This window comes from Carassius carassius, chromosome 8 (assembly GCF_963082965.1).
Source record: "Carassius carassius chromosome 8, fCarCar2.1, whole genome shotgun sequence".
In the NCBI taxonomy this organism is placed as follows: Eukaryota; Metazoa; Chordata; class Actinopteri; order Cypriniformes; family Cyprinidae; genus Carassius; species Carassius carassius.
In genome coordinates this window covers 12,565,013-12,581,318 of record NC_081762.1, presented here as the reverse complement: position 1 = coordinate 12,581,318, position 16,306 = coordinate 12,565,013, and the positions used below count along the sequence as shown (strand labels likewise).

The 16,306-nt window shown below is 38.3% G+C and overlaps 1 protein-coding gene across 3 annotated transcripts in view; it reads right to left on the bottom strand.

The window, feature by feature from the left end:
• samd12 (sterile alpha motif domain containing 12) overlaps positions 1-16,306 on the bottom strand; it is an 89,158-nt gene that overhangs the window by 11,886 nt on the left and 60,966 nt on the right. Inside the window, exon 5 of one of the 3 annotated variants that reach the window (XM_059556209.1) lies at positions 13,976-15,264. The exons of 1 other annotated variant lie outside the window; for it this stretch is intronic. In XM_059556209.1, coding sequence (XP_059412192.1) covers positions 15,206-15,264 — 59 coding nt within the window. In that variant the 3' untranslated portion in view covers positions 13,976-15,205. Of the gene's footprint in view, positions 1-13,975; positions 15,265-16,306 lie in introns of those variants that run through there. One more of the 3 variants, XM_059556214.1, reaches the window with a different exon arrangement.

The following is a 16,306-nucleotide window of genomic DNA, read 5'->3' as shown; positions in this document are numbered from 1 at the left end:
AAAAAAGTAAAAAAATGGGGTAACTTAGCCAGTAAGCCAGTAAGATTTTTTTGAGCAAGGTTGCATTAAATTGATCAAAAGTGACAAAGAAAGCTATACATACAGTCATGTGAAAAAATTAGGACACCCTATTGAATTCCATGGTTTTCTGTATCAGGACATAATAAAAAAAATATCTGGTCCTTAAAATTCTATAACGTCTTAACATTTTGAAAAAAAAAAAAAAAAAAAGAGAAGCAGTTGTTGCTGCCATCAATCAGGGAAGAGTACTACATTAATTTCCAAACAATTTGACCAATTCCATCAAACAATTCCAAAATTTTACAGGGAAGAAGTTTATTCACGAGTGGAAGACATTCAAAACAGACAACAATCCTCCCTTCAAAAGCATTTACAAATCTTATCAACACCAAAATTTGAATATTAGTGTACTTTACATCAATATGTTAAATAAATTAAACAATAATAGAACTAATTAATGTTCCATTCACATTATTCTACAAATTGTGTGAATATCACCACTGCCCTTGAGAATCATCTACTACTACTGAATCTTTGCTAGCTAAGTCCATTTGAAAGCTACACAAAAAGATGAGGTCTATAACTCCCACATATATGAAACCAATCCAGACCCCTAAGTCGAAAGATGCAATTACATTAGACATTGATGAGCGTGTAAGTGGCTAGGAAGTTCATGATCTTGACTGGTGAGGCTGGTGATGCCAAGTTCTGGCTGTGGTGTGTGATTATCAGCAAGGTGCTGGATCTCATTACCCTTTTCTTTGATAGGGATGAAACTCTCAAAAGAGTCCTTCAATTTGATGACTCGACACTTTAAACAGCCATGAACCACAGAGACCAGGAAATTAGTCCAGGAAGGAGTCCTAATGTTTTGAATCAGTGATTTATCTTCATAACCTTGAGGTTCGTTGGCGAGTAATAACCCCTCTCAGTAAGTGGACATCTTTCATATGGGAAAAGGATATTGTATTTTTCCTCTTTCTCTGGCACTTCCACTTATTTGACCAGATGTTATCTAGTAAAACTGATATTAAATCATCAAGCTCAAGTTCAAACGGAAGGTTGTCACTTCCTTAAAGTTGCTAATATGTCGGATTTTGAAACAAATTTATGACCAGAAGCTGAATATATTAACTACATTATCAATGTAGCCCGACCTTGCAGATCCTCACTCAATATATCAATTGGCATTTGCTACATGTGACCAGTGGGGCGGGGCCGAGAGCCATGGGAACTAGGCGAGGCCGGTGGAGTGATTGGAAATGAGCGACACCTGCTCGACCCACCGGTCTCGAGTCCCACGGAGGAGATGGAAGGATATAAAACAGGAGCGACGACAGTGAAGGACTAGAGCGCATCAGGCCTGGATTTATTTTGTGTTTTGATTTTGTTTGTGCGTGGCAGTCGTCCGTGAGGGGCTGCCGCACTGTTTTGTCTTTATTTTATTATTAAAGTGATTTTGATTGTCTGATGGTTCCCGCCTCCTTCTTCCCATAATTATGGAGTTTTTATTGTTACATTGGTGCCGAAGCCCTGGAGGAAGGAGAGACGCACTGCCGAAGAACCCTCGCCACTGGGGTGAACCCGCGGTGACATCGAGCGGGCGTAGCAGTCGGGCCCCGGGGATGCTCGAGGCGTTGGTCTGGAGTGAGTTGCCGGGGACGGACGAGCTCGCTGCCGGCCGTCCGCGATGTGGAGGGGCGGCTGCCGTCCGTGAGGGAGCGGAGTAGTCGGCGCCGTTCGCCAGGGGGCCGGAGCCTGATGCCATCTGTGAAGGAATCCTTAGGAGCAGGGAACGGGGGACTCCTGCCGGCTGCCCAAAACTGGAGGAGCCCAGTGGATGGCGGAGGAGTGTCGTGCCGTCCACCGAGGGCTGTCCAGTGCCACCGCCGGGCACCGCGGAGGAGTTCACCCAGCTGGTGGAGGGTCGAGCGGCAGTGCGTCTGGGAACGGGAACTTTTTTGTTTTTTTATCTCCTCTCTCCCCTCTCTCACTCCTCTACCTTCCATCTCCTTTTCTCTCGCCTCGTCTGTCCTACCCCCGGGTTCCCGCAGGTCACCGTGAGCGGTCCCCCCGGAGGGGGGGGGGGGGTGTTGGGGGGTTGTAAAGCGCAGTCTCGTGGGTACCCCCCGGCCTGCGAGGGGCAATGGCCGTGGGAACGGGGCGAGGCCGGTGGAGTGATTGGAAATGAGCGACACCTGCTCGACCCACCGGTCTCGAGTCCCACGGAGGAGATGGAAGGATATAAAACAGGAGCGAAGACAGTGAAGGACGAGAGAGGACCAGGCCTGGATTTATTTTGTGTTTTGATTTTGTTTGTGCGTGGCAGTCGACCGTGAGGGGCTGCCGCGCTGTTTTGTCTTAATTTTATTATTAAAGTGATTTTGATTGTCTGCCGGTTCCCGCCTCCTCCTTCCCATAATTATGGAGTTTTTATTGTTACACTACATAAAGACCACAACTACGCAAGTACGAGTTTACAAACTTGCTGAATCAGATAGCTGAAGTTCTTGCTAGCAACTTGCATTTTTAAAATCGTGCAATGGTTTCAAAATTCACATTTCAGGTATGGCTGTGTGACATTTACTTTAAGTTGAGAGGAAACAAACAGGAAAAGTCTGCTCAAGTAAATGTTTACCATAATCCATTATTTACTTATATCAAAAACTGATATTCTAAAAATATTCTTAAAAAAACAGAACAGCTCCATTGAGTTTGCTGTTTGAATTAAATGAAAATGACTGTGTACTCTTAATGGAAGAAAATGTATCTTTTTTTATTGTGTTATCCTCAAAAGCCACACATGAAACAAACATGCAGCATAGTAGATTTAGAGTGAACCACTAACAAATAAATATTTTGAACTGATTTGGAGCTCCAAGAATACTTGTTGTGCGCAAAGAAAACAATAACAACATATTTATTCAGCAATTCTTCTTCCAGAGTTACTGTCTTTATAATATTATTTAGCGCACAGAAAGTATTCTCATAGCTATGTTTCTGGACCTGGGAAAATTCCAGTTGCATTGTTGTCTACGGAGGGTCAGAAAACTTTCAGATTTGATCAAAAATATCTTAATTCCTTTTCCGAAAATGAATGAAGGTCTTAGATTTAGAATGACATGTGGGTGAGTAGTTAATGACAGAAATGTCATTTTTGGGTGAACTAACCCTTTAAGTTTGTGAAACTTCAATAGATTTCATCACTGACTGGTTGTTCATACAACATGTTTCCAAGTTTCAACTATCATAATGAATTCCAGGCAACTGTTTGAGGTCATAACTTAGTTTTATTACAGTGTAAACACATAATCAAAAAGATCCAATGGGACATGTTACTAAACGCAGCCAAGTAAACCTTACTCTTTCTTCCTAGACCTTTCCTCCCCTCACATTATTACATGCCCTAATGCTTCATGTAACACATTCTACAGTCAGTAATTAAACTAAAAATCAATTTGTCTGGGAGACGACAGAACATTGTGGCTTGCATGTGGGTGTTGGAATCGCTTCATTACATACAAAGACATTCTTTCCTCTTGTTTCCTTCTGGTTTGTTTTTAAGGGGCCGGAAATTCTGCACAGGGCAAGTCTGGGCCTAATTACACAGATTCTTCAGTCACATTATAACAGGAAGACCCCCATGAAAGCTACAGAGATGAACAAAATACAAAAAAATACAACAGTGACCTAAGTCAATAAACAGCTTAGTGTCTAGACAACATGCTTGAGAGAACTATTTTTCCCGAAGTAATTATTTTATATTCTTTCACCAATATTGAAGTAAAAATAAGTAACAGAATTTAAAACTCTCAAGTGAAAACTACTCACAGGATGGCACACAGCTTATACCAGATTGTATGTAGATTCTGAAACACATTAGCAGCTGTCAGCTCTATGGGCTGGGTCATATAAGGGCATGTGCCAAACAACTCAATGATAAATATTAATAAGACAGCGCAATGACTCCGGGGAACACATGCCATCATGACAACATCATTTTTCCCTCTTTGAATATAATAACTTCAGTCTCATCCATCAGTAATGGAAGGGAAAAAGCTTCCAGCTTATTGCAGCAGCATTATGACAAATGTTTAATGTAAGTGACAGTGGTGTTATTCAATATGGTGACTCCAGGTAAATCTCACCCGGCTATGATTGAATTACTCAAATAAGCAAAAGGAAAAGGCAAAGGAAATATTTGCACAATCCACAATGACTAATTTCAAACATTGAGGAACAAGTAGTCCCAGAATTTGTTGCCTGATAAGACACCCACGCTACACTGACTAATCACGGAGGAATACAGCCTCCTACCCCTCCTCTTCCCCGTAAATCCATTCAGATGTCAAATGTGTGATTGACAAATACAGTTTATTTGCACAGAACACAACGCCTGGGTTACGCCTGGTATGTTCCTTGGAAAAAAAAACTGCAAAATTGAGAGAGGAAATTTAACAAAGAAAAGAAAAGTTTAACAAAGAAGATTACCATATAAGTTGTTCCTAGGAAATAAGGTCCAGTGTGAAAGTAGTTTATAAAAGGATAATTCGTACAGAAATGGGGTCCAAAACAACACTGGATCCCACTGACTTTGATAACCCAGGTTTTGAATGACATGCGGGTGAATAAATGATGTGAACTATCCCTTTAATAATGAACTGTACCCAGTGATAGCATTATTTAAGTATATCTTTTAGCACAAGATCCACTGAAAATATGAAAATTAGATAATATAATAATGCTTCAGCACTCCAATTAAGGTACCTAAACCATTAAAAATGTGCACTCGCCTGGATACACGCCTGATTATAATGCTCTGCTCTATCATTAGATGAATTAATGCTGCTGTGATCAATAGGAAATGTACACAAATATTTATTTTAAATTAAATTCTGTTCATTGAATTTACCCCAGAGTCATAATTACTGTACCAGGAATAAGAGGAAGAAGGAGAGACAGACAGAAAAAGGAAGCATTCCCGGCCCTCCTATGCAGCAAAAATGTTTTCTTTAAGGGCAACAAAGAGAGCTTGGTGAGGCGGAAATGGTTTCAAATCCATTTTCTCTTTAGGATCTAATGCTAATCACATCCTTCTATACGGAAATGAACCAATACTATTATTTTTCCTCCCAACTGTATTAAGAGACCAAACACACACACGCAAACTAAAGATAAACTATACCAGAGATGTCTAATTACTCTTTAAATCGGAAAAGCCCATGAAAATAAGCCAACTCCTTTCCAGTTCGGAAATCAGTCCAAAAACACATCTAATCATGCATGGCAGTTCCAATGAACACTGCTGGGGTAATGTTCCCTTTGAGCTACGCTCTTGTGGACTTCATAAACAGTAGGAGGAGTTTATATCAGTGGTTCTCAAACTGGTGGTAATTTTGCATAATGTTGAGTCCACGCCATTCATAGTCTACCCTGCATCATATGCAGATGATGCTAACCTTGAATCAACAAACAGAACTAACAATTATTGCTACATGTGTGACTGCATCATATAATAACTATTAATTAATAATATTGATAGTTCATCGTCTGGCTGACTACGTCTTGTATTATTATTATTTTTTTTATTTTTTCTAAAATCCTGTCAAACGTGCACAAACTACTAGCTACTACTAAATATTGTAGAAACATAATTTTCTGTAAAGTTGCTTTGTAACGATTTGTATTGTAAAAAGCACTATACAAATAAACTTGAATTGAATTTGAATCATATTTGCTTGAATAAAATCTGATAATTGTTTCTTACTAACTTTGGGGCACCAATTTCTAAAACAGTGTCTGTTTTGATCTTGAATGTCACACCATTTCACAAAATATTATGTGCATTTTGCAGCATTTTTGCTTTTGAAAACTATTTGTAAGGTGAAGAAGCCTTGTATTATCCCTTAATCACCAGAAAAGACACAATTTCTATCGTCCTTGGAGTCAGGTTCAACTATTTATTAAACTCTCAGCCAATTTTCACTTGTATGAACGAGTCTGAAGATATTTTTTTATCACTAATCCTGATTTCAGGGTTAGAATTATGGCCATTGACAGAACAAATTGTGAACATGACCAATATGTGGGTATTTTACTATACCCAAAGAGTGACAAAACTAATTACTATTATTTAACCCTTATCTAAGAGGTTAAAAGCATAATATCTTAGATTGCAGTGTGGAAAATCATAATATGTGATGCTCAATGCCACTGTCATTGAAGCAAACATTACACACCAATGTCAAAGCTAACACTAAAAGACTTTCTATTTATGTATAATGTGATTAGAAAGGACTAAGCATAAACAAAAGATTCAGAAATATAGTTAATGTGCAGCACATTAATAACAATGATTCGGTCGGAGTATTTTGCTCTGTGTGTAAATTCAGCTTGTGTCTGTCTAAATATAATATCTCTGTTTGGTGATTCATTAGCGCTCTATGCTGAAGCTCTCCAAATGTATTTGGAAAGCTTCCGTCTGAAGGGAGGATGGGTTGGCACACAGCAGCAATAACGAAAAATAGCAGGATTTCACTCTTCATTAAGGGAGAGGAAAATGAGTTTGTCTTTCCTCGTCAGTCGAATATGAGCAGCATGGCACATTCACACTCAGTATTAGCTTTGGAGACATCCAACATTTTAATGATGGCTGGGGAAAAAAATATCTTAAGGTGTTAGTGGAGTAAACAATATGTGACTATGAAGAACAATATTCAAATACAACCAATCAATTTAAATATTTATTGAAGGGATGTCCTGGGTGTCCTTCAAGTTAATCTTTAAAATGCTGTCTGTTATAATGGAAATTAAATTAAGCTTCATCCCTTATTCTGTAAAATATTTACATTAACTTACATTGGAAGTCAAAGGAGTAAGGATAAATTGAGATTCACATTCAAGAGTAAAGCCAAAAAAAGTGTTATTTGTTATTTTAAAACAAAATAAAATAATGTGGAAGAACCTGGCTTCTGTGTTAAACTCCATTCAGTTTCATTACATGGATAAAAAAGAAAAGAAAATCATACAGGTTTATCAAAAATACAAATTTAGAATTAGGGTGAGTACAAGATGTCTTTTCATTGGAAATAAAAAAGTTAAAATAAAATAAAATAGAAATTATCCGTAATGCCTTGCCTGATTGACTTCCACTGAAGCGGTTTAACTGTAAGCACAATTTTTTTTTTGTCTGTGGCAATTTAAGGAATCAACACAGAGCTTATCTTGTTTTGAACCCAGCCCAGAATTTTCCTTTAAAAGCAGTAATAATGGCAATTACAATCAAAAACAAATTCACAAATGGATATACATGCCACTCATACATCATTACATGAGTTGGAGAATTCTACAAGTGTAGACAGATGTGTCTTACTGCCCTAAATAGACAGGATTCAGAAAAACCTTTCAGCCTAAGCTTTAAGATCCCCACCTAAAAATGAGGTAATAAAAGTAAAAAAATGAGGTAAACGGTCTTTATACAGTCTTACTTCAATAGATGTAATTATGCGAACATGCTCATTCTAAACATTTATTTGAAACTCCAATATTATTTTACAGTATAATCATTTGTGTGTACTGGCAGTTTCAGAGAAAGACTCCTGCTGTGAATGAATCACATGCTTAAATATAAGTCCCACTATTCCAATGCTAAATCGAAGGGGAGGCTCTATGCAGGAAAATACCAGTTTCTTACAATTGCCTCCACAAGCTCTGTAGATTGTCTTGTTGATATCATAGAGTTCAGTTTTCTTAACAAAATCGTCTGATAAGGAAAGCATAAGAGCCGTATACACAAAGCCATGCAATTTGTAACTTTCCATCAATGTGGCCATTCAGTGTGGACTTTCCTGACAATCTTCCCTTGGTCCAGCAACCACTGCCATCGCCGGCATTTGATAATTGCTACCACTGCTCAAGACCTTAATGAAGGTGTGGGTGGGCTGGAGCAGGGCATCTTGACAAGTGTTTAAGAGACTATTTCTGCTATGCATCTCAGCCACCCATCTCTCAAAGCAACTCCTCAATTACAATCTCATTTGAGGGCAGTGCTAGACCTGCGTGGAGCCGCACATCAAAATCAGCTCTAAGAACTTCCCACAGGTGAAAACGCAAGGCAGCACTTTCAGGCATCAGGCAAAGGTAAACAGTCAACGCTCTCTGCTTTCAATTGAGTTATGTAGGCTGAAAAAGATGGTTTTGGCTTGCATGTCAGCAATTATGAAACACAAACATTGATGATTTATGCGCTGCCCTCAGAAATTAAGAAATTGCCTGTAATCAGCCACCATCATTTATTCAGCAGAGTTATGAAGATGCTGACAGATGTAGATGGTCTTCTGCTCATTATTCTACCCAACAAAGTTTTTTCGTTTCTATGTGGAGAGGCTACTGAGTTAAGTTTTATTTCCTACTGCTGGGGTCATCCAAGCCATCAATTCATGAGACTGCTACTAACCACATGAAACATGAGTATATCTTTACAAGATCTTTACATATCCTTATATGGCACTTGGTTCAGCATAATCAGCACCTCATTCTGTAACTATTTTTACCCTCAATCTACATATTTTCTAGCGCTGTAATCAGTCTTGTGGAAGAAAAATATTCATCTGCATAAACACACACAATTACAGATTTATCCTTTATAAAATATACAACTATGAGAACATTATTATCTTATCCTTCCCACTCATCCAAACCATGCAATTACAATGAAGGAGAATTAAAGCTTTTAGGCTTTAAAATGACACAAAAGCACCATGAAATTATCATAAAAGTCGTTCATATGACTCCAGAACTATATATGTGTGTGTGTGTGTGTGTATATATATATATACAGTATACCTATGAGAGGCCTTCTGAATCCATATGATAGTGTGTGAAAAATAAGTCACATTTAATGGGTTGTTATTAGTTGCAAAGGCGTGGAAAATTTCCTGGAAAAGTTTCAAAAACATTTCTTATGTTAACTGCAGCCCGTCTGACTTTGAATTGACTCATTCAGATTCTGAACTAAACCATTTAGACCGATTCTGAAGTAAATTGTTCAGACCAATCCTGGATCAAATCATTGAGATCAATTTTAAATCAAATTATTGAGACCAATTTTGAAGCAAATCATCTGGACTGTTTCTAAATCATATCATTTAGACCAGTTTAGAGACAAATGATTTAGACAACTTCTGAAGCAAATCATTCAGGATGATTCATTCACAAATCAGTCATTGCTACAAATCTTGGTTTCAGAGGACTTGGTATATAGTTTATGATTTGTGTGAATCACTTTTATGATAGTTTCATGCTTTTGCATTCTTTTAACAGTTGAAAGCTTCTGTATTTACATTTCTCCCAAAAAAAAAAAAAAAAAAAAAAAAAAAAGTAATGTGGGTTTGGATAGACTTAAGGGTGAGTAAATAATGACAGAATTAGATTTTTTTTTGGTGAACTGTCCCTTTAAACTTCCCAGATTCTTCCACAGTGTGTCATCCCATGCCATGTTATTTGAAGTGACTGGGGTGTCTATATGAATGCTGGCATGACTCTCGGAGGGACCGCGTGGTGTTTGATGGACCCTCCACGGGGACCAGGTAAAAAGCAGCCCCTCATGTACTGCGAAACGGGGGCACTGATAGGCAGTCTTTGTGATACCGCTGTAAATTACAGCACTGAGGAACCACCACACACAAAAAAAGCCCTGCCACCCCTCTGTTATCCATCTCACATTTTTGATTGCTCCATGCGGGAGGGACGGCGGAGAGGGGAAGGAATAGAGGGAGGGGAGAGGAAAGGTGAGGGTTTAGATAGTTATTCTGTGAAGAACTGATGACACTTTCCGGAGGGGAGTAAAAGACAAGGAGCGATTATCACAATCGGTCCTCCTTTCCTCGGATAGACAGGCTGATTGGGGGTCTTTAGCTCAGAGACCACCACTCACTCTTTTCAGCAGAAGCTTTGTGAAGATGTTAAATGCTCTCAAAAGCTCCTACTGAGGCATTTTTCTGTCTGCTTCTCGTCAATGGCATTTGGCTCTCGCTGAAGGATTTCTCTCTTAAAGGTCATGTGCCAATGAATTTCCTCCCTTATTCATATTTTAGGGGAAGAGTTCTCAAAAATGAACACCCAGATATAAACAGCACTTTTTGATTGGCACAGAGGGTGTTTGGCATAGCAAATACAGTTGGCGTGCAAATCGAAATAGAGGATGCCAAGAGACCTGTTGAGTTTTCTTGTTTTGGGAAAGGTTTATACAGAGCTCTGCTACATGGTTACACAAACTGTATCAGTATAATGTCTCATACAGCAGTGTACATCATTTGTATGATGATATTTCAGTCTAAAGGCAGTGATTTAAATGGCTCTATATCCAATTCCAATTCCACTTAGTTGATATGAAAAATGAAAATTCCGCCATCATTTACTCACCCTCATGCTGTTCCAAACGTTCTTATTTCAGCGGAATCTTATATGCATCCCCATTCATATTAATTGTATGGACAACGAGCCCCAAAAGTAAGAACCATAATAGAAGCAGGCAGCAACTGAAGGAGAGGGATACATTTTCAAAAAAACAAAACAAAACAACACAAAACAAAAAAAAAACGAAACAAAACAAAAAAACAAAACAATAAAGCAGTAGCAGGCAGCAACTGACAGAGAGAAATATATTTTCAACAAAGCAAAGCACAACAAAAAACAAAACAAAACAAAAAAACAAAAGAACAAAACAAAACAAAGCAGTATCAGGCAGAAGAGGAAAACATTCAACAAAACAAAACTATTGTTCCTCCATCCATATTTTATTTCTTTTAACAAATATCTCTTCATATCACTACTCATGATATGATACATTTTGCTTTGAAGCATATCATGTACAAGGTGTGATCAAAATGGACTCACATCCTCAAAATATGACTGCTGATTCTTGTGCATATAGCCGACAGAAAATAGGACGCTAATAGTCATGATTCTGATCCTATTGCATATTTTATTATGGTGTTCATTCAACATCTGTGGAAGAATTCGGACAATCATTAGAAGTGAAAATACTATATCTTTTCCCCCTTAATGGGGTGCTTTTACTCCTTGATATTACTGCACAGGGCCAGTTTGTCTTTCTCTGCTTCTCCTCTGCCTCTCTGAGCTCTTCAACCCCGAGGTACAAACATTTATAATTAAGGTCATGTCAGAATCGTTTCAGTCACATGACACTCATATATTCCTCTTTTAATTGTGTTTCTATGAAGCAAGAGCAGGGGGTCGGATCAAAGGACTTGCTGGTTTCAGACTCCTCTCTCTCCTATTCTTTCCATCTCTCTAATTATTTGGACTATTTAAGCTGAGAATGAGAAAGCAAACAGCAGCTGCAGTGTCCCTGCTAATACTAAAGAGTCCTTCATGCTCAGCCCTCCCTTTCCACACTCTTTTCCCGTAAAAGCACATCGACACACATCATATTGACAAAGACACCAATCAATGTCTACTACACTTGATCTTTACATGTAATCTTTAGCTCAAGACGCATAAACCCTTTTGAAGCCATAGTTATAACACTGCTCTTCTTCAGTTTGTTCCTCTATTCCCCTGCTAATGGTGTGGAGATATTAGTAGCTCTCATGCCGAGTTTGGTGCACATGAAAAGAAGAAAAATCAGGAACGCCAGGATATATCCCACTACAGAGGAGGATTGCCAAACATCAAGATTTCAAACCTCGACGAGCCCTTGCAGATAGAAAAGATACACGAATACGACATACCGCCTCGTCCCGCTCCTTGTCTGCTGATCAAATCAGCAATACTGTTCCTCCACCCCGGCTCTCTGAAATTGGAACCCACATGCGTCGCTTCGATGAATTTCTGCGTGATTTATTACCTCTTATAACTTTCATGTGAGACTTCATGAAAATCTCAGCTGTCTTGCATTTTTTATTGTTCTGACAGGATTTATCAGTTGAGGGAGACAGATCTGAGGGAGAGAAAAAGAGGGATCGATTGTGCCTGCACTTGATCCTTGTATCCTTGGTTACTGCACACAGGTGTGAGGACAAGCGTACGCACATATGCCAAATGGGCCTACTGTATGTGGATGTTTCCATGTTTGCAGGGGCGTAAATTTCATCTAACAGTTGGGGGGGACAATAAACATAAAATTTCTCAAGAGCAATTTTTGAAGGGGCCCCAATGATACAGCTTAAATTGTACTTGTAAGGATATGTATACACAGAGGAAAGCCTTTTAGTGCAGCAGGGAGACCGTGCCAAATTAGACAACTTCAAGCTGTTGTGGTCGCGCCGCGACAGCGGTCATGTCTGTTATAGACATCACTATCTGTCACAGGGTTGCCATGTCCGCAGTTTTCCCATGGAATTAGGCTACTTTATAACTTTTGCCATGGGTTGTTTTTCATGTCGGCGCCGTGGGTTGAAGCAACCCCAATAATGTGTATTTTAGGCCTCCAGAATGTGCTTTTTATTGGGGGACCCCCTCAAAACATGGGGAATCTCTCACTGGACTTGTGTGTTTTTAGGTGAGGCAAAAGAGGAAAGCAGGCATTTGGACAAAAGCATTGTGAGGCAAAGGAGGGGGCGAATCAAAATTTAAAATGCATTTTTGCCCTGTTTGTGTTGTTTTACTACTTACACAATTATTCAAATATAAAACATTGTTATTTACAATACAAAGCATGGTTTTTAATAATGTTTTTTGGTAGGGGTCCCCCCTCTTATTCACGGTTCGTTTTGTATCACGGTTTTAGAGTCACGGTTTCAGTTTGGTTCGGTATGTACTAAGTTTAGGGAAAAACTATACTGTCAAATAAAAATAAAGGCAATAAGAATAATCTAACTACAAGCAACAGCACAAATAATGGAGTAAAGATACCAATAAAATAAACAGTGATTCTCATTTTTTTGTTTTTAGGTAGGTCTAACATTAGTTTTTAGATATAGAAATTGAATAAAGTCACTTTGTTACTTTAAAAGACTTTATAAAGTCTGTCACTGATACAGTACATTCAGCCGGCAGTGTCTGCTATGAAACTTACTTTGATAATATGTCCATTCAAACACAATACTTCAAAGAGAGTTTAATATTTGCGCGTGGGTTCACATACTTCGGATGAGTGTACACACAGATCTTCTCACTATATATATTTTTTAGTCAGCAAAGATGCATTACATTGATTCAAATTGACAGTAAAAACATATTTAGTGTCACAGAAGATTTCTATTTCATTAAATGCTGTTCTTTTTAAATCAAAGAATCTACTATTCATATAAAAATGTATCAACGTTTCCACAAAATATTAAGCAGCACAACTGTTTTTAACATTGATGATAATATGAAATGTTCCTCGAGCACCAAATTAGCATATTACAAGGATTTCTGAAGGATCATGTGACACTGAAGACTGGAGTAATAATGCTGAAAATTCAGCTTTACATTAAAAAAAACTAATATTTCACAATACCACTGCATCTATTTTGTAGTATTTTTGATCAAATAAATGCAGCCTTAATGAGCACAATGGACTTTTTTCAAAAACATACATACTGATCCTAAAATTGTTAGTGTATACAAAAAATCTGCATGTTTAACTAATCTCTGCTCAAAAAAGGGACACTTCAATAAAAATTTTGTCATCATATACTCGGGTTATTGTAAACCACTATGAATTACTTCTTGGAGCAATTTGCTTTGCTTCTGTGGAGCAACATTAAAGTTAACTTAGAGGGATAACTATCCCTTTAAGATTCACATGCATATTAGTTATTATTTATAGCAAGTGAGAAATTTTATTGCAACAAGGAAGGGATTCTTATGGTTTTGAATCAAAAACTTGGCCTGAATGGAGTATTACAGGAAATGTCAACAATGCTTCATTAAGCTGTGAAATTTGTCTTTTTCAGCGAAACAATTTGATTCAACATTGATTAGATGGTTAGATGGAAGTGTTTATTGTTTTGACAAACATGAAAATGTTGCTTGCAGCAAAGCACCAGAGCGTTGGAGAGAACACACTTCTATTTTTAAGCCAATGCATAATGAAGTTCATGGAGCAAAAAAACAAAAACAACAACAAAAAAAAAAAACACTTCAGACACATTTTAACCTGATTTTGCTTTCCTGCAGAGGCTAGAAAGTTATTAAAAGAATTCCTACCATTAATACAAAATAGTGTTGCTGCTCAACCTAAAAAATGCATTTATTTATTTTTGGTTTTGTGTCCCGAACGCTGGACAACTGTAGATTTTGCTTTGGAAACATAAAAGTACAAAAGACGAACAACTTCATAACTATTTGCTCTCTATTAGTCTCTCATGGGCTGTTTCTGAGCAGGTGGTGTGAGAGAACCTTCAGTTCACCTTCACGAAACTCACTAAATTTAATCTTGAATCTCTGGCAACGTACACACTGAGTGGCCTGGCCACCTTAAAATTACATATAACCCATCTGTGCCCCCCCACCAGTCTCTCTGGGGACCCTCCAGCAGCAGATGCAGTATAAAACTTCATTGTAAAACTGTAGAAAGGAAGCAAGAAAGACTTCGCCTGAAGCCTGTATTTCTAATTCGGGGACCACACTGAGGGAATCTGACTCCAGAGCAGCAGTCCTGCGTCAAAACCTCTTTCAGAACAGGGGACTGTATTGGTGAACCTTGCCCTCCATTTGTTGTGTACAAAGACGAGTAGCTCTTGTTCGAGAATGATCTGCCCTGTGCTTTGACCTGCTCATGAATCAGCCAGACTGAATGCCATCAGAATAGCTGCTTCCATCTACTTAAGTGGTCCTGCTTCTGATTTTTTGTTGGGCGATAAAGTTATTTGGTGAACAAAGAAGTGTTAGATTCATTCACAGATGGGAAAATTGGAACCGGTTTATTCTGCATCCTAACCATAACTGTGATGCCAAAACAGCATCAAGAGTTAATGCCATTTAAATGTATTTTGTCCAAAGCCAGGGGTTTTCAAACAAAAATATAAAGATTTCTTAAATATTAGGCTATATGGCTATATATACAGTAAACCAAGGTGACTTTCATTTTTTTGGAAACTGCATTGCGCCTGGCTGGGACCCTGTACCCAGGGACCCAGATTTGAGGATCAGTGGAAATAAGTTGACTCCACTGGTCGGTTTTGTTACACAGCTGATAATGGAAATGGAAGCACTAGTAAAGAATCTGATCCTCTTAGTTTGGAAGCTGCTGACATTTTAGGATTAAGTCCATGAAGATTTGAATCCCATGAACTGTAAAAATCACAATAAACTGACACACTTGAGTTTGAACAGTTTCCTTAAAATACATCGAAATCTTAAAGGAACAGTTCACTCCCAAAAATAAATAAATAAAATTAGTTAAAAAAAAATAGTAATAAAAACAGACTGAGAGAGATGCAGAGAAAAAGAAATTAGTATTTTGTCAAGTTTCATTTGCCAGAGCTGACGTCAGCAGGGCTGTGACATTAAAATGTCCCATATGACAGCTCACAAATTGTCCAATATCTAGCAGTTTAGTTTCAAAGAAGAATAAAAATAACACAGGGTTGGGATGAACAATGTAAAATATGTAAATGTAATGTAAATATGACACTAACACATTTTTGGGTGAACACAGCATGACCAAATATCTACATAACAATGTAAGAAGTACAGCAATAAGGCTGAAATTCTGTGAAAAGTTGCATAAAGCATCCATTAATATAGCAGGAGTACTATGCTGCACTCTTTAACTTGAATCTGTCTCCATTTTATGTCAGCAATAAATCTGTACACATTATATCTCTATGGCTGCTAACTGACAGCCTACACACACTGTATTGTTAGCCTGTGAGTTCTCGTCTACATTCTTTTTCAATAAGGCAGCACTAATACAATTTTTTGGGGTCACTTTTTTGTGAAATCCTGCCACTGACAGGTGGGCCTATCAGCTGAAATGGCAGGGGATCTGGGCCCAATACTTTTGTCAGATGCATTGTAATTGTGAGGGGCAGTGCGGATGAACCGGGTGGTCGGGATATTGCTTTGTATTTCCCCAGAGCCCCTGTCGCCTCCTCTAGTCTTTCACTACATCTCTCCCTGATTTTGTGTGGTGAAGAGACAAAGAGGGAAGAAGAGAGAGAGACCAAGGCTTGGCTCACATACTCATTCGCTTAAATGAGAACAAGGAATATGTAGACATCTAAAATTAAAAAAAAAAAAAAAACACAGAAAGAGAAAAGCACAGCTGAAAAGCTGACCATACTGTTCAGCAGAAAAAGTTATCTAGAGAAGCTGGTCAAGAAAGTCTACA